The 22,815-nt window shown below is 46.1% G+C and overlaps 1 protein-coding gene across 1 annotated transcript in view; it reads left to right on the plus strand.

The window, feature by feature from the left end:
• mei1 (meiotic double-stranded break formation protein 1) overlaps window positions 1–22,815 on the plus strand; it is a gene marked incomplete at both ends in the record, with an annotated part of 379,667 nt that overhangs the window by 66,887 nt on the left and 289,965 nt on the right. The window contains one exon of the mRNA XM_084329092.1: window positions 611–820. Coding sequence (XP_084185218.1) covers window positions 611–820 — 210 coding nt within the window. The remainder of the gene's footprint in view (window positions 1–610; window positions 821–22,815) is intronic.

Below are 22,815 nucleotides of genomic sequence, written 5' to 3' on the forward strand. Positions count from 1 at the left end.
TGAAGCCAGATTGGAATTCGTAGATTCGATTTTTTTCCGCAAGGTACTTTTCTACCTGTTCGTAGAATTTTTTTTCCATGACTTTCGAGATGGAGGTAAGAATAGAAACAGGGCGGTAGTTGCCTGGGTCTAATTTGCTGCCCTTTTTGTGCAGGGGGGTCACTCTCGCAATTTTGAAGTCGTTGGGGACGTGTCCCTGTTTTATGGAGAGGTTTATTATGTGTGTGATGACTGGGGTGATGGCGGCTGCTGAGTCTCTGAGGAATTTGGAGGGGATGTTGTCATGGCCAGTGGCCTTGTTAGGTTGGAGGGCGCTCAGTTTTTTGAGTACCTCATCTGTTGTTACCATTTCAAGTTTGAAGTTATCAAAGTAAGTTAAAGTTAAAAACATACGTTTGTATTATTTATTGATTTATTTTAAATTTAATCCAAAGGAAAAAAAATCCAATTTCCCTTCCAAAATCCAAAGGAAATCCAAAAACAGGAAAATTAAAAACAGAGAAATCCGAAAACAGGAAAATTCATATAGGAAAACAGGAAAAGATAAAAACGGATTTCATAGGGCCCTACTCTTAACCCCCCATCTCCCTCCCTCTCTCCCTTCCTCCAGTGCCATTGCTGGAGCGCCTGTGCTCAGCCCTGCTGTACCCAGATGAGGGGCTGAAGGCATCGATCTTCTATGTGTGGCAGAGAGTGTGTGAGGCATCCGGGGGCACAGCAGCCTTGTCCCTGCCCTCCCCCCTGAGGGACAGACTGGGTCTCCTCCTGCTGAGGACCCTGGACAACACCTGCTCCCCACCACTCACCATCAATGGCCTGGGTGAGAAGGAATGAAGGAATGGATGAATTAATTAATACATTTCTATGTTTTGCTTTATTACTGAGCTCAGTTCAGAGCAGTGGTTCTCAACCTCTTTGCTCCCAAGGTCCTCCTGTGTCCAGTTCATTATTCCACGGCCCCACAGCAGACATGATAACATTTGACCTCATGAAAGCATAAAAGTCAAAAATAACTTTTGCCGTTGTCGTTGTCAAATATTTACAAAGCAAAAATACGTCTTTGTTTCCTTTTTCCCACGGCGTGCAGGACTGCTGTGGGCTGTATGTGGCAAATTGTGGTCACTCGTACGTTTTGTGAGGGACATTTTGTGGAACGTTTTGTAGGAAGAGAGATGGGTCTTCTGGGAACAAGACCTAGAGCAATGGTTTTTTCCAGTAAGCACTAAAACAGATTGTTAGTCTTGAGTAGAAGGGCGGCTGTGCTATGGGCATCATTACAAACAAGCTGTTGACTTTTAGATAATAAACCCATCATCAACTCCCTCTGTGAGAACAAGAATGTAGGCCCTGGATTCATGGGGGGGGGGGGTTATAAATAAGAAAATGTGTAGTTGTTGTAAGCTTACTAGGACTGTCAAACAAATGTTCGATATTCAATAAATATTTGAATTGCAAAAAAGAAATGAATAAATATATATATTTTTTTAAATGAATGTTCGATTGTGAAAAGCACAGCATCTATCCTTTAAACTCAGGTCTCACTTGGGTCGTTGTGCTGTTACTTGACAGACCCCTTTATTTTCATCCATACACTAATTCATACTTACCCCTCCTTCATCCTCACTAACATCCACACAACACTGTCTCGATAATGCAGTGTTCCCTGTTGACCGGTGTTTTATTAAAAAAATTTATGAATGGACTTTTCTGTTAGCCTAGAGCTATGCGTGTAGCCGATCGCCTGAAATAGTTTTTGGGACGCTGAATTCAGTATGCAGTAAAGGATTATAGCATCAGCCAATGGACATATGGATCTACCAGATGGCGATCGATAACTGGGAAATCCTTTTTGCAGTCCAACCGGCCACAGGTAAGAGCTATTTGACCTCAATTACAGCCCAATCGGGCCTTGTTTTGATAGCCATCCACCCGGTCAGCGAATTAGGCTACTGAGGCTAATGCCGTTATTGGTAATCATTCATCAGAAACGACGTCCCCTCTACAAGCTCTACAAACAGCCTCACGCACAATGAAACCTTATTATGATATGCTGGCCGTATAGAGTGGGGCCCTTCTAATCCCTGTGGCCGTCAATGTGTTAAGTGTCTTGCTCAAGGACACATCGACACGCTGCCCGGGAGGAGCGGGAATCAAATTGGGAACCTCCGGATTGCCAGCTCTACCTCCTAAGCCACTGTCGCCCTGACACTGTGGAGTACCCCCCCCCCCCCCTCATCCTCAATAACATCCACACAACACTAGGGATGCACGATATTGATTTTTTTGACACCGATACCGATAACTTTATGCTCCTCAAGCCGATAACCGATTTTTCAACATGAAACAAAACATATCACAATACAATAATAATACATAAAAAGACTTCCCAGGACAATAACTTAACACCAACTTAAATGTGACCTAACCAGACAACAGAAACAAAAGCCAAGACAACAGTTTTGACTGATAAAGTGACCATATTTATTTTTCCAAATGAAAATTCACAATCCGTCAACAACTTGTAATACATCCAACCTAAGACGCTCAAAGCTTTTTGTTCTTCTTTTTTCAAAGCGGAGCCTTGAAAAAAAGGCTTTGAGTGGACACATCACCACCACAACAAGTCACCTGCGGCATCACCACCGCTATGATGGCGTTAAAAGCCTATGACGCTAGACGCTAGAAGCTAGAAGCTAGAAGCTGCTGTGAATCCAAAGCCAGCTATTGACGAGTCGTTTGCTAAATTAAATAAGTTTGACAGAAATGACCCAAGGGCTCAAGCCGCTAGCTTTTAAGCAGTCCTTGGTGGTGCAAATTAACCTGGCTACTACGGAGCAATAAGTGACTGCGTTCAACCGAGGGTTGCATCACAGCCATGGAAGGGGCTAGCTTTGCTTAGCTCCTCGCGTCGTCGTAGGCTTCTAAGTTAACACAATAACACACCGTCGTAGCGGTGGTGATGCCGCAGGTGACCCGTCAGGCTGGATGTATTACAAGTTGTTGCCCTTTTCCCTCCTTGTGGAACTTCTGCATTATTACAAATAGCAAGCGAACTTTTTCCTCCGAGTACCGACGCGCGGACGCGGCCATCTTTGTTTTAACGTCCGCGCTGATTCAGAAACTTACGTGGCTACGTCACAGCCAAGAAAGGGAGCGCTGGATTTGTGTAAAACGCCCTGTTCCTAAACCACATGCTGTCAGTCGTACCACAGTACTGGCAAAACGGGATGAGCCTACAGTCAAAACAAACGCACTTCATTCCAATTCACCCACACAGCATTTTTTTTTACCAAAAAATATATTATATTATCGGAGCTATTAATAACGTTATCGGGTTTATCGGGATGACGTCATAATTGCTGATATCGGCCCGATAATTATCGGCCCGATAATTATCGTGCATCCCTACACAACACTGGTGCTGGTGAATTTGGTTGTAGCTGGCAAGTCCTTATCTTCTGTGGGGTGTGTTAATTCTACTGGCCGCTTTGGCAGTTTGCTAGCTAATCTTCAGTGTTGTTATGATGCTTTTATTATATGTGATACATAATACTTAACTTCTTAACCTCTTAACACTTTGGATGCCAGACCCGATGATAGTCGGGTTAACTCGCCAACCGTTCAGCGCCAGACCCGAGTATATTCGGGTTTTCATCGTTATTTCTTTTATTCAATATTTCCATTCATTACAGGCACACGGACATCTGAGGGTGCCCTAAAAAACCATCGCCGTCTAGTAGGGCTGTCCCCGACTAAGGATTTGGATGGTCGACTAGGATTGGCCAAAATTTGCCGTTAGTCGACTATTGGTCGACTTAAAAAAAATCATTCCATTTGGGCTGTGGGGGGTGCTTAATGTCTGAAGGAGTCGACTGAAGGCTTCCTGTCCTCTGCAAAAGCATGCAATTGGTCCACTGATGGATACATCTTGATATTTGTCTAGTATAGTGTGTTCAGTGGGTGACAATATTGTCACAAGGAAAGACGAAATTACCTACCTGGGTTCCATCCTAGAGGCAAATCTTTCCTGTGACAAAATGGCATCCAATGTAATAAAAAAAGTCAACCAACGAACTAGATTCTTGTACCGGATCTCCTCTCTGGTAAACAAGAATAGCCTGAAGACTCTGGCAGGAGCACTCATTCAAGGGTACTACGACTATGCATGCACCTCATGGTACCAAAGCACCTCAAAGGCGCTTAAAACAAGATTACAAACATCACAAAACAAACTGGTCAGACTACTACTTGACCTTACCCCCAGAACCCACCTCACCCCTGCCCACTTTGACAACCTAGGATGGCTTAGAGTAGACGACAGAGTACAGCAACTTGCAATGGGCCTGGTCTACAAGATACACTATACGACTAAGGTACCCATGTACATGTCAAAATACTTCCCAAAGGTCAGTGAATACCACAACCACTAAACCAGAGGAAGCTCAACAAATCATGTTAAACCCAGATTCGGCTCAAACAAGGGATTAAACGCGTTTCGCAATTATGCCACATCAATGTGGAACGCCCTACCCAAAGCTGTAAAGGAATGTGAATCCCTACCCACATTCAAAACCGCTTTTAAAGAGCACCTACGGGAGGCTGCAATTCGAAACTGGCCACCGTAAATGCCCAAAACCCCCACCACCTCCTAATAGACAGTCTCCTCCCCACCGCATGTATATATTCCCTCCCCGCCGTATGTATATTTCTCTCCCACCCACCCACCCCCTCCTAATGTACAGTCCCATCCCCATCATATGTATATACTCTGTCAGGATCTAGGGGTAACAGTACTGTATATTTGAATACCGTTTATGTCACAAATGTATCAGTACTAAATACCTATATGTCATGTATGTTGTGTATGTCATAAATGTCTATATGAATTGAAAATGGGGGACCCTGATGGAAACAAGACAAACGTCTTTCTCAGGTCTGCATCCCCTTAACAATTGTGTATATTGAGCCGTACTGTATTGTACCCATTCTGCAATCTGTTAAATAAAGTTTTCATTCATTCATTCATTCATTCATTCATTCATTCATTCATTCATTCATTAGATGGGTGAAATCCTCTTTCAGTGCCTCTGTGCCTGTTTTCGTAGGCAGTTAGCCTCTGGTATGCATGCCATTAGCGTTAGCCACGCTTCTATGTCTCTTTTCTTTTGAAAAAAATTATAATTTTTATTTGATTATTTTTTTTAAATTATATTCGACTAAGAGGTTGGCCAGTCGACTACGGCCCCTTTCGACCGATTAGTCGACTAATCGATTAATAGGGGTCTGCCCTACCGTCTAGCTGTGTTCCAGTGAAGCGCAAGCGGCCCCACGTTTCGCTTCTCATGGGGACCGGGGCTGACACCCAGTTGCTAGCTAGGCCTGGGTCTGCCTGTGAGAATGCTGTGCTGTCAAGCGGCTCCCACACCACACATTGCATCTGTGTTTGGTGAGCCTGGTGTTGTATCTGTCGACGGAGCAGGGTTCCCTGTATCTAAAAAAGGTTGTCAGAGGGGGAACTCTAGGCCCAGGAGGTCGCAGCGTGAGTTTGCCCAGCCCCGCCCTCGCCAGGCCGGGTATCACGTTAGTGCCTCCCCCGACCGGAAGACCGGCGGTGGTCAGTCAGGCATGCATGGTTTGGGTGGTAGTAATATCACTACAGGGCTACGGTGAGTAGGGACCCACCCTATCGGGCAGTGTGGGGACCACACACCTTGCATGTCCAGCTGCAGAGCAGGCTATCCTCAGCAGTCTATGCCGGGAAGATGCTCAGCGGGGGAGCTTATGTCACCAAGGGTGATGGCCGCTCCCCTCGTATCAGACCGGCCCTTTCTGTCGGGGTCCCCCCTTGGGTGCGATTGCCTCGTTGGTAGAGTCAGGGTGCGATATCCCGGCTCCGCGAGACACCCTGCTCGCGCGGTTGGCGAGTCCAGGGTTGGCAACACACAGCGGGTGGGACCGGGCCTCCTATCTACAGTCCTGGCGGACCAGCGCCAGTTGGCGGCGGGTGCGCTTTGGGATTATCATCACGTATGGTTACAGGAGTGCCATATGTCGAGGTGGATGGAGAGAACGCTGAGTCGGGGGCTTGTGTTGCAGTTTGCACAACCCCACCCTCCGTTTTTGGGTGGGGTTGTTGTCAGGGTCCGCAGCGGTGACAGCTCTGGCCGACGAGATCTAATCTCTGTTGGCGAAGCAGGCCGTCGTCGTGGTCCCAAGGGAGGACGCGATGTGTGGCGTTTACTCCGGGTATTTTCTGGTGCCCAAGAAATCGGGAGGTGTCAGACCTATACTGGACCTGTCCGCGTTCAATCGGCTGATTGTGGTGAGACGGTTCAGAACGTTGACCGTCAAACACCTGCTAAGCGCTGTCAGAGTGGGAGATTGGTTCACATCCCGATCTTTCACATCCGTACTTTCACATCCCGATCTTCCCTCCTCACAGGAAATTCCTTCGTTTCCTCTTTCAGGGCATAGCGTACGAATACCAGAGGCTGCCGTTCGGCTACTCTCTGGCCCCTCGCACATTCACCAAGTGCGTGGAGACCGTGCTGGGACATCTGCGTCGTCAGGGGATACGAATTCTATTCTACCTCGACGACATTCTGCTCCTCAGCCGGTCAGAGGAGATCGTCAGGTCTCATACCAGGCTGGTGGTGGAATTCCTCACCAGTCTAGGTTTTGCTGTAAACTGGGAGAAGAGTACTCCTCTTCCCAGTCATCAGGTGGAGTACTTGGGCTTGGTTCTAAGCTCAAGGCCCATGAGGGCAACCCTCTCAGAGCAGCGGCGAGAGGATATTCTCGGCGCGCTCAGGAGGTTCTGTCCTGGCAGGACAGTTACGGCGCTGTCCGTGATGCGCCTGCTCGGTATTATGGCATCTGCTCATCTCCTCTTCATGAGGAGGATACAGAGGTGGTTTTTCAGTATGAAAATAGACCCGTGAGTGGCAAGTGGAAGCGACTGAAGGTTCCCGTGTCAGTACTGGTGCCCTCACCAGTAGGGTTGGGCATCGTTTGGATTTGAACAATTCCGATTCCGGTTCCGATTCCGATTCTCCATTTCGATTCCTGTTCTAAACGATTCTCGCTTCCGATTCTTTGAGGTGCAGGTCAAAACAGGTCACAGCTTATTCTTATTCTTTATTTTTTTTTGAAAAATCTGAATTTTTTTCATACTATTCACATTGTCACAGTTGACTTGATACAGTTTAATTTGGTTGCTGTACTGTAACTAGGGTATTAATTAACAAAAAAAAATACAAATAATAAAACATTTTTAATCGAAATTAACCCTTTATCTGCCAGGGATTATTCTGATCTTAATCCCCTCTCTGCCATGGAGATGTTCCCCTTCTTTGCAGGGCTATAACTTTTTAAATTGTATTGCTAAATTGACATTACTATGGCCCATTCAACGTCAAGTATCTATCGTTTAGGATGTAGCAACGTTCTACTTTTTCATTCACACATTCATACTAAAATACGGTCTAAAGTATAAATATGTTTTTATCGTTTTCTGCAGCATTCTGCAGAACGTGAGTTATAGCCATAAATACATATATTAGATCATCAAATGTAGTTTGATACCGATTGACGTCAGATAAAAAATGTCAATTGTACAAGGTCCTAAACGTCATGCCTCATCATCTGCTGGTGACCGGAGGGGGGGGGGTTTATAAGTCCGTGGCCGACGTTAAATCATTTATGTAGTATGGGCGATATATAGATCAGAGCAGTTTATATGGATAATAATAATCAAACACGCTGAAACTCACCGCAGCTTCCTCGTAGCGTTGGGCGATGCTACTGGAGCAAAAATATCGTTATTATGGGATGTCGATCTAGTTGGTCCAGTTCCAGGTTGTATAATACTATATACGTCCAAATAACGTTGTTTATTGAGTTAGGGCAACCGATCGATTATCCAGTATGTCGAGATGGAGCCCCGGGAGCGATAGCGTGTGGCCGGACGAAATATGGGTGAGCACCACTTCCGGCCGCTCACTTCCGGTTTTGGCGATTTGCCGATCGGCCACCAGATGGCGGTCTTGAACCGTTGGAGAATTGAGAGGAGATCTGCAGCACCCGTCAAGTCTCCGTGGGTGAAATATGATTGCCATGACAGATTTTTGAAATATTGATCTCAAAGACGCTGTAAAACGTCATTTGGCAGATTACGCATGGCGAGGAATGACGTCTAAACACGTCATTGGCGATTAAAGGGTTAAGAATCTAAATGCAAATATGTTCCAGAACCGGAAGTTAGGAACCGGTTCCTATTAGAACCGGTTCTCGGTGCCCAACCCTACTCACCAGCAGGATCTCCATGGGCAGCAGGCTATCACACGTCACGGTCTTCACCGACGCCTCCCTCACGGGATGGGGGGGGATGTGTCGGGCCGACGCAGTAGGGGGCAGCTGGCAAGACCATGCTGCCCGGTCTGTGCTACATATCAATGTGTTGGAATTGAAGGCGGTACTTCTGGTCCTCAAGCGGCTCGGCCACCTGGTGGTGGGCGAGCATGTTTTGATCAGGACGGACAACACGACGTCAGCATCGTATATCAACAGACAGGGAGGAGTACGCTCCCCCCATCTGCACCGGGCGGTGGTCGAGCTCTGGCTATGGGCGTCTCTCAATCTGCGCAGCCTGAGGGCTCTCCACATCCCTGGCAGGGAGAATGTGGGTGCAGATGTGATGTCGTGGGCGGTCCTCATCCCGACGAGGGGGGGGACTACGTCCCGACATAGTCAGGCGGGTCTGGGACCGATTCGGGGGGGCCACGGTGGACCTGTTTGCGAGCAGACAGTCCCACCAGTGCCCCTTGTGGTTCTCGGTCAGTCGGAAGGACAACCCCTCTGGGGGTGGAGGCCTTTTCGATGTGGCCGCCCGGGATTCTGTACGCGTTCCCCCCCATACACCTGATAGCTCAGCTGTTGGAGCGGGTACGTCGGGAGCGCAGGACTTTGATCCTGATCGAGCCAGACCGGGGCACGGCTGTGTGGTTCCCGGTCCTGATCCAGCTCTTGGTAGCCCCGCCGTGGCCTGTTCCATGGTCGCCGCGGGCCCTCTCAGGCACGCGGAACGCTGTGTCTGCCCCCTGTTCTGGGGCAGCCGTTGATGGTTTGGCTGCTGAAAGGGTGATTCTGGAGGGGATGTGTCTTAACCCTACTGTGGTTGTAGCAAAGATTGCGTTCGTCACCAACGCCGGAGATGCTGGGTTCGCGTGTTCGAATCCAGCTCCCGGCGTTGTCACCAGCTTGGCTGGCCGTTCACACTAATACAATTGGCAGTATTAGAGGGTGGGAAAGCTGGCGGGTGGGTCCTGGGCGTTGTGGACAGCGACCCCTACAGTTTGGTCGGGGCGCCTGCTCAGCGAGGGTAGGATCTGGAGAGAGGTAGTGCGGCCTCCCACACATTACACTCTCCCAGTGAGAATCTGCGTGGCCAGGCTGGCTGCCGGCAGGCTGCACATGCGTCGGAGGAAAGCATGTGACAATCTCCGGCCTCTCGGACCAACAGTAGGGGAAAGTGCGCAACAACCAGGAAGGGTGGGATGGGAGAAAAATCGGAAAAAGAAGGAGGGAGAAAAAGATAATAAAAAAAAAAAAACTACTGTGGTTAACACCATCCGGAACGCGCGCGCTCCGTACACTACCGCGGTTTACGCAGGTAAGTGGCGTGCTTTTCAAGAGTGGTGTGAGGTTGGGGGCCTGGACCCAGTGTCCTGCCCCCTGGACTCTGTTCTTTCCTTCCTCCAGTCTATCCTGAATAGAATAGAATAGAATAGAAATACTTTTATTATCCCGTGGGAAATTAGACACTGCAAATCGCTCAACATTTAAACATTTAGACAGGACAGGTCACAAATTAGAATAATAAGACAAATCAAATCAAGTTGCCTAGGATAAGAGTAGAGTAAAATAAAATAGGATAAAATGAAATGAAATATTATATACAGAAATAAATACAGTAAGAATATAGTAAGAATATACTGAGCATACTGAGCATGGGGTAAACAATTTGGTCAATATAATTATAATTATAATTTAAATCTAAATCTAACTAAATGAAATATGAACTATATATTCCAGTATTCAGTGTAACTAGGTGCAGTATGCTTTAGGTAGTGTATTGTCCTCCTTGGGTTCCAATAAGACTTAGATCAATGTCTGGCAGCCGTCGAATAGGCTGTCGGCCTCGACAGTGAGGGTATACGCCGCGGCTATATCCTCTTGTCACGTGGGTTTTGAGGGCGGTACTATGTTCAGCCACCCTCTCGTGAAACGTTTCCTGCTTGGCGCTCGACGTCTCAAGCCTGTGGAACGTTCTCTGTCTCCGAGTTGGCACATCTAACTGGCCCTGGGCCGGTTGTCGGAGGCCCTGTTTGAGCCTCTTGAGCAGACGCCATTGGATCGGCTGTCCTTTAAGACCGCGTTCCTTTTGGCCATCACCTCCGCTAATCGCGTGGGTGAGCTGTGTGCTCTCTCGGTGCGGCCTGAGTGCCTGTCTATTCGGGCCGATAGCGGTGCGACTCTGAGGCCTAAGTCTTCGTGCCAAAGAATATCCGGAGCTCTTTTCGCTCCAGGGATATTGTGGTTCAGGCATTTCATCCGCATCCTCACGCTAGTGGGTTGGAGGCGAGCCTTCACCTGTCGTGTCCTGTCCGTGCACAGAGGGTTTACCTTAGTCGGACACAGGATCTCAGGGCTTCCGATCAACTGTTTGTTTGTTACGCTGGCCCTCGCGTGGGTAAGGCGCTATCCAAGCAGCGCCTGTCACATTGGTTGTGCGAGGGCATTGCCCTTTGCTACACGTTGGCTGGACAGGTCCCCCCCGGGGGCGTCAGGGCGCACTCCACTCGTGGTGTGGCGGCCTCTGCTGCCCTGTTAGCCTTGGTGGAGGACATCTGTGCTGCGGCCTCCTGATCCTCCCCGGGTCCTTTCGTTAGGTTTTACCTCATGGACATGACTGGGCGTTCTGTCTCCCAGGCGGTCCTGAGGTCCGGGACCTCCCCTGCATTCTGACATCAGGTGGGCTAGCAGGGTTGTGTGGGTGTGGACTGCGGGGTGCTGTGTCACACGTGGTCCCGCCTGTGCTGTGCGTTCAGGGGTGCCTGTTTCCCCCTTTTCTCACTTTGGTGGAGTTGACTGCCTCCCCCCCTTTGTTAGGACGGGCGGTGGACGGGACTCCCCTCCTCCCTGGCTGGGGCTTACAGGCCCTTAGGGGGTGCATTTGTCGGGCCGCGCGTCCGCTCTGCCCTTTATCTCAGTAGCAGAGCGAGAAGTAGCAGAGCGAGACGCGAGGCCAGTTGAAATGTAACGTATGGTTATTCTATAACCCTAGTTACATGATACTGGCTGAGCATCTCGCTCTTAGCGCCCTGAGGTCCCTTGGAGGTTTTTCCGCTTATGGAAATCGAACTGGGAAGGGTGAGGCGTGACCACTTCCGGCGTCATTCCGGCGTCATATAGCAAGACGCTCAGCCAGTATCATGTAACTAGGGTTATAGAATAACCATACGTTGGGGCGGCTACGTGGCGTAGTGGGCAAGGCGCTCGCCACGAAATGCTGGAGACGCTGGGCTCGTCAGTTCGAGCCCAGCGCTCCACATTTGCTTTCAGTTTAGCTGGTTGTCCATACTAATACACATTGGCCGTATTAGGGGGTGGGAAACTGATGGGTGGGGATCGGGCGTTGTGGACAGCGACTCCTACAGGTCGGTTGGTGCGCCTGCGCAGTAGAATCAGGAAGTGTCGGGGGCAGCGTGAGCCTCCCACGCGTTACTCCTCGCCACTGAGAGATCGAGCTGCGCAGGTGAAAAGATGCGACTGCTGTTACCTCAAGTACCGGAGGGGACTTGTGCTATGTATGACTTAGTCCACATTGCAGCCGGCTTGTGGGAGGCAAGAAACAGCGTCCGTGACAGGGGAGGGTTGAATTGGATGATACGAAATTGGGATGGGAGAAAATATAGAAAATGGGAGAAAAAGTGGATAAAAAAAAAAGAATAACCATACGTTATAGCCCTGCAAACACCGCCACGTATTCCTATATTTGAGAGCGTCTGTGTTAGGGTTTGTAACCGACCTCAAACGCAACGGCACAGAGAGGAAGTTCAGAGTTAGCCAAAGCAAGGGCGTATTTATTTACAGAGTCACAAGATGGAATGAAGTAGAGCAATCGAACAAACGGGGAATCTGGCATGTGAAGATTGTTGCGGCTCTGCAGATACTCCCAGTAGGTAGTGGTGAGGAATTGGCTAGTGACGTTGAAGCGGCTCTGCAGATCCTCCCAGCTTTCACTCCCGGTGGAAACGGAGAGAGAGAGAAATCAGAGTTAGCCCAGCGCACACACAGAGGTAGAGAGGTGACTGATCCAGTATAAATCCAAGTGACTTGATCTTCGGTGTACCACACACAAGTTAGCAGAGTCCAGAGAAAAAACAATACGGTATCTTCAGTGTTAAACTAACACAAAAATTAGGTGAGTCCAGTACAAACAAAAACGGGATCTCTTCGGTGTTCACCAAACACACAAAAAACTGATAATCCAAAAGATAGTTTCCAAAAACTCACCAGAGCGCAACGCGAGAAGCGGGCAGATTACGAGGCGTAGCTCCGAACGGGGAACCAGGTTCTCCACAGCAGTTCTCCACAAAAGATCCTGGAGAGCAAAAAGACAGCAACAGCGACGGGAAAGGCAGGTGTATGCAGGTGTAATTCAAAACGACCCAACACCGATAGTAAGGGGTTCTGAGCATATAAAGCCTTCAGGGGCGCTAATCACAAGCTGTGACAGCTGCGGGATGAGATTGATACTTGCTCCAAAAGCGTGTGGCGGGGAAAGCACCAATCAAACACGGCAGGTTAAAGGAACGGAGCGCGTGGCGGGGAATGCATTAATCACATAGTACCTTAAAGGAACGGAGCGTGTGGCAGGGAGCGGACCAAAACCTCACAGTCTGCCTTTTAACAACACATCACGCATATTGCTGTGGCGTCCATTGAGTTTAGCCCTAGCCTATTTTCTTAAAATCTGCCTAAAAATACATACCTAAGTAAATGGAAGATTGCTCCACTTCTAGATGTATTCCCAGTGTCAGAAATATTGTGTCTGTTACTAGGCTTGAGTAAATTGTAATGAACCAAAGGAGAATATACGTTTTCTTTTTTTTCCTTTTCTTTTTTCATCTTTGACGGTGAATAACACCATGCTAAGATTTACCAGACATGAAAAATGACATGCCACTGAGCTCATTCAGCACCTTCTTGAGATCATCTAAGCTAATTAATAAAGGAAAGATGATTAAACAGAAGATTTTGTAGATACAGTACTGAATTCTGCCATCCGGACACATGCAATTTGAAATATGATTATAGAATATAGAATATCAGGCCCATAAATGACTTTATTATGGCCAATTCGCACATCTATGGATCGGGCCAAATCTCCACTTTCAAGAGTTCAATCTGGATTTAGTATAATCAGGCGTGATTCACAAACCGTGAATGAAATCCACTGTAAGTACAGTTACTTGTTTATAATGAGAATGCTATTCATCGACTACAGCTCAGCATTCAATACCATAGTCCCCTCCAAACTCATAGCCAAGTTCAGGGACCTGGGCTTGAACTATGACCTCTGCCAGTGGGTCTTGGACTTCCTGACGGGCAGACCCCAGGTGGTGAGAGCAGGCAACAGCACCTCCTCATCCATCACTCTCCCCAGGGCTGTGTTCTGAGTCCCCTCCTCTACTCCCTGTACACACGACTGTGTGGCACAGCGGAACAACAACACAATCATCAAATTTGCTGATGACACAGTAGTGGTGGGCCTGATCTCTGCAAACGACGAGAGGGCCTACCTGGAAGAGGTAAAGGTTCTAGCGGGATGGTGTCAAGAGAACAGCCTCTCCCTGAACGTCAGCAAAACAAAAGAGATGATTGTGGACTTTAGGAGGTCAGGGGTCAGGGACTACAGCATCGACGGGGCACCGGTTGAGAGAGTGAACAGTTTTAAGTACCTCGGAGTCCACATATCCGAGGACTTGACATGGACCACACACATTGACAGTGTTATCAAGAAGGCACGACAACGCCTCTACTTCCTTAGGCGCCTAAGGAAGTTCCAAGTGAGTCAGAAGATCCTCAAGAACTTCTACTCATGCACAATAGAGAGCATCCTGACTGGCAAAATCACCTCCTGGTTTGGGAATAGCACTGCACAAGACCGTAGCAGACTACAGAGAGTGGCCCGTTCAGCCGAACGCACAATTGGAGGGGGGCTTCCCACTCTCCAAGACATTTACAACAAGCGTTGCATGGGTAAGGCTAAGATAGGGGTGGACGGTATAAACGGTATACGGTATAAACGGTATGAATTTGCTCTACGGTATGGATTTTGCCTATACCGTGTAACCGGTAGTGCAGCTCTAAAATAGCAATGACGTCATGTAACCACAGCGCGACTATTTCACTCGCATTTGCCCCTAAAAATAGATAGAATTAGTCATAGATAATAGATATGTGCGAACTGGAAAAAGTTATTTAGGAGGCTTCGCGCAGTGGGCGTGCCAGCCCCTCCCGCACGCATGTAAACACGGGTCTACTAGTAGTACTAGTCTAGTGGGACGGGACGTCTCCCTGAGCTAACGTTAGCTTAGCTACCGTTACAAAATGACCCAGTCAACTATTCACTTTTAGTTTAATACATGATGAGGCATTGTCTAACCGAACGGTATCTAGTCGGCCAGCTACCGATAGCTCCTGACATCAACAAACGCTCCATCAAGTCTAGTAGAGAGTAGACGTGTATGATAGCTCCGTTAGCCGTTAGCTCACGTTAACACAAGTTAGTTCACCGTTCAAAACGAAATGTCCCATTGAACTAAATAATTCACTGAGGCGTTGTATTAACGTTATATATCCGGCTAGCAGTAGCTACAGATAGCTCCTGATATCAATGTCTTATAACACTGATTCGATGCGTATTCGAGCTGAGGGCTTGTGAATGTGATTTAACGTTATACCAATACTAGGGCCCAGCTGCAGCGCCGGTGAATCCTGGCCGTAGCTCGAGGCTACTCGAGTATAGGTCCAGCTGCAGCTCCGGAGAATCCTGGCCGTAGCTAGAGGCTACTAATGTACACACAGACAGTGGAGCTTGTTGCGTGGTGGCGATGTCTCGCAGATAATACAAGTACAAGTCTAATTATATAATATATATATTTTATATAAAAAAAAAAAAAAAATTATATAAAATTAAAAAAAAAATGTTAATCAAAAACGATGATACCGTGATATATACCGTTACCGTCTATGCTTCAAATTATACCGTGATATAAATTTTAGACCATACCGTCCACCCCTAGGCTAAGAGAATAATCAAAGACCCCAGCCACCCAAACAACTGCCTCTTTGAACTGCTGCGGTCAGGCAAGCGATACCGGAGTCTCATGGCAAGCACAGAGAGGCTCAGAAGGAGCTTCTATCCCCAGGCCATCAGGATGCTCAATGAACAATAATAAACCATCAAATACACCCACAGCACACACAGCCACATGCACACACTCACTTTAAATAAACAACACACTGTAGCACCCACTTTACCCACTTTAGACACTAACACACTTTATATTTATTGGTAACGAGATTTGCACATCAATCTCATACCTCATTGCACCTCATTGCACCTCATCACCACAAGGTGGCACCACAAGCTAAGCTATACCTCACCATTTCTACACTGTACTGTATCTGCATTGTGTATACTGTACATATACTGTATATATGTATATTGAAATGTTTTGTTTTGTTTACACTTGTTTGTACTTGACTTTCTATTTTATACTTATATTATACTTATTTTATACTAACTTGTTATTTGATCTAGCACACTCTCAGGAGCAAAACAGAAAGAAGCATTTCATGCATCTGTATTTCTGTATGACAACTAATAAAGAAACTTGATAATGTACATTTCTCCGCCATTTTTTATCAGATTGCAATGCCGTTTTTTGCTAGACTTTCACAGAAAGGTAGAGAAACTAACTGCGTTCTGTTTTATGGTAATAACGTTCAGGTTTGTGGGATATGATCCCGAAAAATAAGATGAATAAAAAAGTCAATCTAGAAGTCAGATGATTGACGGGCTGGGAAGTGTAGTTTTTTGAAATTCGAAAGCCCATCGAAAGCCCTGTCTCTTCTCTCAAAAGACTACACTCAAATTAGGTTCTCGCCTTTTCCGACATGATGCCCTGAGATTTCTATAATCTTATATTTCAATTAAACAAACGTAGTGCTGAAAATATACACTTTGACTGCTGTTTTGACAGGGTTAGGGTCTTTACTCTTGCCTACATTTGAAAAAGAAACGCAACATTACATTCTACATTCTGTAGAGATGGATTTATGGCGTGATGTCATTGTCGGTCCTGTACCGGACCGCTCAGGCTTAAGAGGTTAATACTCATAAAGAAAATCACCATATCAAAATGTATAATAATCAAGAGACATTGACTGTAGTTCAACATATAGTAGATCTTTATTAGTAGTAGTTAGGCCTACTTAAATTAGAATAAGTGACAGGGAAGGGTAGAAGAAAATAAGAGAGAAGAAGTGAGCTAATGTTCATTTGTTAGGTCTTATATGGGACAAACAAAGTATCAGTTTAAAAGCAAACTTGAACTTGAAATCGGAAAAGCCTGTGACTAGTTTCAGAATTATTAGTTTGAAAGACGTTAGTGTGTGAAGTCTGGAAATGCCCAATCACAATTCTTACAGATAACAAAGCATGTTCCACAGGATTCAACCTGGGTCCAGTCCTCTTTACCATTTATATCAATTATATTTATGTCTCCTTTTAGCTAGCTATGGAGAGGCTGCAGCATTCTTTTAATGCCCTCCAGAAAGCTCTTATAAACCCCAAACTAGTCTTTAATGTGTATACAACTAAATTCATGGTATTCTCAACATCCCAAAACATAGACTACGATAACCTATATATTTCAACTGCAAATGGTTCAAATATTGAAAGGGTCACAGAATACAAATATCTGGGTATCTGGCTAGACGACAAATTCACATTCAAATACCACATTGGTAACCTTACTAGCAAATTGCGACAAAAGAATGTCTTTCTGTACAGAAACAAAACCAACTTCCCCTTATTCTTTTGAAAATGATTGTTCAATCAACTTTCTTGGCAATTATGGACTCTGGGGATGTAATTTACACACATGCTGCTGTCACCATACTCAGCCCCTTAGACTCTGTTTACCTCTCTGCCCTGAGATTTATTACTGGTGATAGCTTAGACTCTGTTTACCACTCTGCCCTGAGATTTATTACTGGTGATAGCTTAGACTCTGTTTACCACTCTGCCCTGAGGTTTATTACTGGTGATACCTTAGACTCTGTTTACCACTCTGCCCTGAGGTTTATTACTGGTGATACCTTAGACTCTGTTTACCTCTGCCCTGAGGTTTATTACTGGTGATACCTTAGACTCTGTTTACCTCTGCCCTGAGGTTTATTACTGGTGATACCTTAGACTCTGTTTACCACTCTGCCGTGAGGTTTATTACTGGTGATACCTTAGACTCTGTTTACCACTCTGCACTGAGGTTTATTACTGGTGATACCTTAGACTCTGTTTACCACTCTGCCCTGAGGTTTATTACTGGTGATACCTTAGACTCTGTTTACCACTCTGCCCTGAGGTTTATTACTGGTGATACCTTAGACTCTGTTTACCTCTCTGCCCTGAGGTTTATTATTGGTGATACCTTAGACTCTGTTTACCTCTGCCCTGAGGTTTATTACTGGTGATACCTTAGACTTTACCACTCTGCCCTGAGGTTTATTACTGGTGATACCTTAGACTCTGTTTACCACTCTGCCCTGAGGTTTATTACTGGTGATACCATAGACTCTGTTTACCACTCTGCCCTGAGGTTTATTACTGGTGATACCTTAGACTCTGTTTACCACTCTGCCCTGAGGTTTATTACTGGTGATACCTTAGACTCTGTTTACCACTCTGCCCTGAGGTTTATTACTGGTGATAGCTAGTAATAGCAACACTCACCACTGTATTCTGTATCATAAGGTTGGTTGGTCTTCACTAACTGACAGAAGTGATAATCATTGGCATCTGTAAATTTATAAAGCTCTGCCCTGTAAACGACTATCCTATATTTCATCTATTTTGCACTGGAATACTGGTCCATGCATAACACGCTCCAGTGACTGGTTCTTGACGTGCCTTATGCTCGGACTGAGCAGGGAAAGACTTTTTTGTGTTAAAGGAAAACTCCAACATTTTGGGAAATTTGCTTATTTAACATCTTCCCTGGAGTTAGACAAGAAGATACATACCTTTTTTGTCTCTGTGCGTGCATTTAGCTTTGGGAACAGTAGCTCCGTTTAGCGTAGCTTAGCGTCATCACTGGAAGTGGGGGGGGGGGCAATAGCATGACGTTCCCTACAGGGTCCTACAGTCACCAAATACACTCCAAATACACTCCAAATACAACTCCAAAACGTTCCTGTAAACATGTTGTGACCTGTGTATTCACCACGTGGAGAAATTAAAAATAATTGAATTAGACAATTACGTTTTATAAGCAAATATACTCTGAACTATTTTTTGCCTAACCACTCGAGTCTCTGGGCGTAAGAGGATTTTAAGTCATGGTATCCATAAACTTCAATCGGTTCGGATCCTTTGAAGGAATGAGAATATCAACAAACGCGGCTTCACGTTGAAATCACTGACTGCGCCCAGAGACTCGAGTGGTTAGGCAAAAAAAATTCGGAGTATATTTGCTTATAAAACGTAATTGTCTAATTCAATTATTTTTTATTTCTCCACATGGTGAATACACAGGTCACAACATGTTTACAGGAATGTTTTGGAGTTGTATTTTGAGTGTATTTGGAGTGTATTTGGTGACTGTAGGACCCTGTAGGGAACGTCATGCTATTGCCCCCCACTTCCAGTGATGAAGCTAAGCTACGCTAACGGAGCTACTGTTCCCAAAGCTAAATGCACGCACAGAGACAAAAAAGGTATGTATCTTCTTGTCTAACTCCAGGGAAGATGTTAAATAAGCTAATTTCCCAAAATGTTGGAGTTTTCCTTTAATGCAGTGGCATCATGGAATCGCTTGCAACTTGAACTGAAATTGAGTTTACATAGCGTCACTGTGATCGGTCAGACAGTTCTCGGATGGTCCAAATCCGGTTTGCAACGTATGTCTGGAATCGACTGGTTGTGTTGTTGAGGTACTTGAGGACAGACGTTAGGGGTGGACGGTATAAACGGTATACGGTATAAACGGTATTAATTTGCTCTACGGTATGGATTTTGACTATACCGTGTAACCGGTAGAGTAGCTCTAAAATAGCAATGACGTCATGTAACCACAGCGCGACTATTTCAATCGCATTTGCCCCTAAAAATAGATAGAATTAGTCATAGATAATAGATATGTGCAAACTGGAAAAAGTTATTTAGGAGGCTTCGCGCAGTGGGCGTGTCAACACGCAATTGTCATTTCATAATAAACACATATCACCGCGGCGCACAGCAAGTTTCAATTTCAGTTCCTGGCATTTTTAACCAGTGGAGAAAGGTAAGAGATGTCCCTATCGTTTTTCTTATATGAATTATTCTACGTTAATAAAACATACCTGGTGATCAACTACAGTTTGCTGTAAACATTATGATATGCGTGTAGTGTTATGATAACGACGGCTGCAGCGGGAGCCGGGAGGACGGCGGCAGCAGTGGATTTGCGAATAGCATGCAGCTGCAGAGCCGCAGAGCCAGCGGCGCTTTCAGGTCAGGTCCGCTCAACAGCGCCCCCCCACCCAACGGCTGAAAGCTGTGACCAGACCTGAAAGCGCCGCTGGCTCTGCGGCTCTGCAGCTTCATATGCTTCTAGCAAAATCCAGCATCCAGCCCGGCTGCCTAAATATTAAAGGCAACCAACTTGTGTCTAACCACGCCCAACTTGCGTCTCGCCACGCCCCCGCGGCGACGCGGCAGCCCGCTCCGCTCTGTCGCGGAGCGTAGCGGCTGAGCGGAGCTCATTATATGCCAGTAACCGCCCCTTATTCAGTATCCAGAAATAGCTCAATTGGCAAGACTGCATGGCTGTGGATCCTACGGCTCGTTGCTGGCGAGTTCGATTCCCTTCAATTTTATTTTTTTTATTTTTTTTAACGTGCATTCGCATTCTTTCGCCGTTTCATTTCGCCGGTTAAGTTTAGGCATTGTTTCGGAGTTGGTTAAGGTTAGGCATTGTTTCGGAGTTGCTTAAGGTTAGAAGGGTTAAGTTTAGGTGCTGTTAAGGAGCTGGTTAAGGTTAGAGTTTGACTTAGAGAATGGCAATATTTTTTAACGTGCATTCATTTCGCCGGTTAAGTTTAGGCATTGTTTCGGAGTTGGTTAAGGTTAGGCATTGTTTCGGAGTTGCTTAAGGTTAGAAGGGTTAAGTTTAGGCGCTGTTAAGGAGCTGGTTAAGGTTAGAGTTTGACTTAGAGAATGGCAATAGACAGCCTATTTCCGCGCTGCAGCGCGAGGCAATAGACAGCCTATTTCCGCGCTGCCGCTCTCTCGCGCTGCCGTGGTCACATGGGCGTATTGGCCAATCAGAGAAACGCTTTACACAAGTTGGTTGCCTAAAATATTCACGCAGCCCGGCTTTGCCGTATTTGCCACTTCCACTCCGGGGATAGCTTTAGTCTACGCGCACATAATAAAGATTCTGATCCATCCGTTTGGCTGTCACAATGAATCAATCATTTATTTCCAAGCTGCAAAACAAACAAAACTCGTATATTAATACATGCGGTTCATGCGTGCAGTGCGTGCGGTACAAAAACTGTTTGCTTTTCCGGTTCACGTCTCCCACGCAAGCCACCACCCCTTATCAAGGTAAACCACACAGGTGAATAGCTCAGGTAGGTCTTTTTAAAGGGAAAGTGCACATAGTTTCAAATCATAAGAATAGTTACAATAAGATAATCAGTGTAAATAATATCATGACTTGTCAATCAAATTATCAGTTTTCATTTTCATATTTCGTAATCCATAAAGCAGTTTCATAATTCAAATAATTGCATGATACAAACCCAAAGATTAAATAACTCAAGAATGGCTCCTACACCTTGTCTCTCTTCGACATTTAGATTATTGCTGAATTGCTGCCCACTGTCGACCTGTAGTTGTTCAAGTCAAGAGTCAAGAGTTTTATTTGTCACGGCATACAAGTATACAATGAAATGCGGGTGGTCTTGCCCGCAACAATGTGCAATACAGTAGTACAACATATAATAGAATCCAATAAAACAACATTGTGCAATAAACAGGTAACATAGTGGGGCATCTCGGTATTTGTACATAAGTTATTTACAGAGCATGGAGGACATGCTAGGTCCTTTGGTAGTGCAATACACTGTTACTGTTGCTATACTATTTTTAAAGTGACCTTTCCTTTGTGGCCATAAGTGTGGGTGTGTGCAGCATGAGTGTGTGCTTGCTCATGTTAAAGTGGCTGCTAGTGTGCGAGCGTGTACAGCGTGCGTGTCGTGTGTGTGCTCATGTGTGCTTGTGTGTGGAGAGTTCAGTGTTCTGTGGCACTCAGTGTTCAGTGTTCAAGGCTCTGATGGCCTGGGGGAAGAAGCTGAGCCGAAGCCTCTCTGTCCTAGTAGCTGGGGTTCGCAGGCGTCTGCCTGACCTCAGCAGCTGGAACAGGCTGTTGTTGGGGTGGTGAGGGTCTTTCATTATTCTGCAGGCTCTGGATTTGCACCTCTTGTTGTATAGAACCTGCAGGGGAGGTAGTGCAATACCCGTGGTACGCTCTGCTGAGCGTACCACTCTCTGTAGGGCCTTCTTGTCCTGTGCCGTGCTGTTTCCATACCAGGCAGTGATGTTTCCAGTCAAGATGCTCTCTGTTCTATTTTATGATGCTGCTTGTAACTGAGGGGTACAATTCCCTGACTGTATTGATAAGTATGGTATCATTAAACCACTACCGCTTTATGTACTTTAATTACTGGCCATACAGTACACGATATCTAAGTATGATGAACACTTTCCCACATATGAAATCAGGTCCAAAGGTAATAGTCAAATATTTAATATATAGCAAAGGGTACATATAATAGTTACTTATTACATTTATGATTTGAATTGAATGCTCTTGTAAGGCAAATGAGTACTCGTAGGCAAATCAACACTGAATGTCCAATCTCTGGTTACGCAGGAAGCAAGTATACAACCTGGCTCTTAGGGAATTATAACGATGGCACTTAATGATTATAGCTGGATAATATACTGAAGGGGTCCCGCCGGTTGTAAGCCAGTAGGGGGGGTAGGAGAGCCGTCGGCTGTATCCCGTCTGGTCAACGATTTCTAGGGAGAGTTCAGGTACAGAACACAGTGCCCGTAGAACCTTGATCCACAGATGAATACACTTGGGCTCTCTTGTAGACGATAGCTGTAGCTGTCGGTCCACAACGAAGAAGAAGCGAGGCGACCTCAGTCTGGTCTGAGCGCCATCTCACCTTGGCTCCTCTCGGGGTAAATCCAACACTCACCGGTGTTGGCGATTATCCGCTCCACAAATCAAAGCACCAAAGCAAATAGATATTCCATGCCGTATAGGGCTCAGCAGTCGTCGGGGTAGGTAATCCAATGTGCAGGTCCACTCGTCCTCGCCTAGAACTCCTCGGATGAAAGCACCACGTGTGGTCTGCCCAACCTGGTTAAGACTCTAGATAACGCGAGGAAGCGATGGGGGTGCT

This window comes from Notolepis coatsorum (assembly GCF_963971535.1).
Source record: "Notolepis coatsorum genome assembly, chromosome: 14".
Lineage (NCBI taxonomy): Eukaryota > Metazoa > Chordata > Actinopteri > Aulopiformes > Paralepididae > Notolepis > Notolepis coatsorum.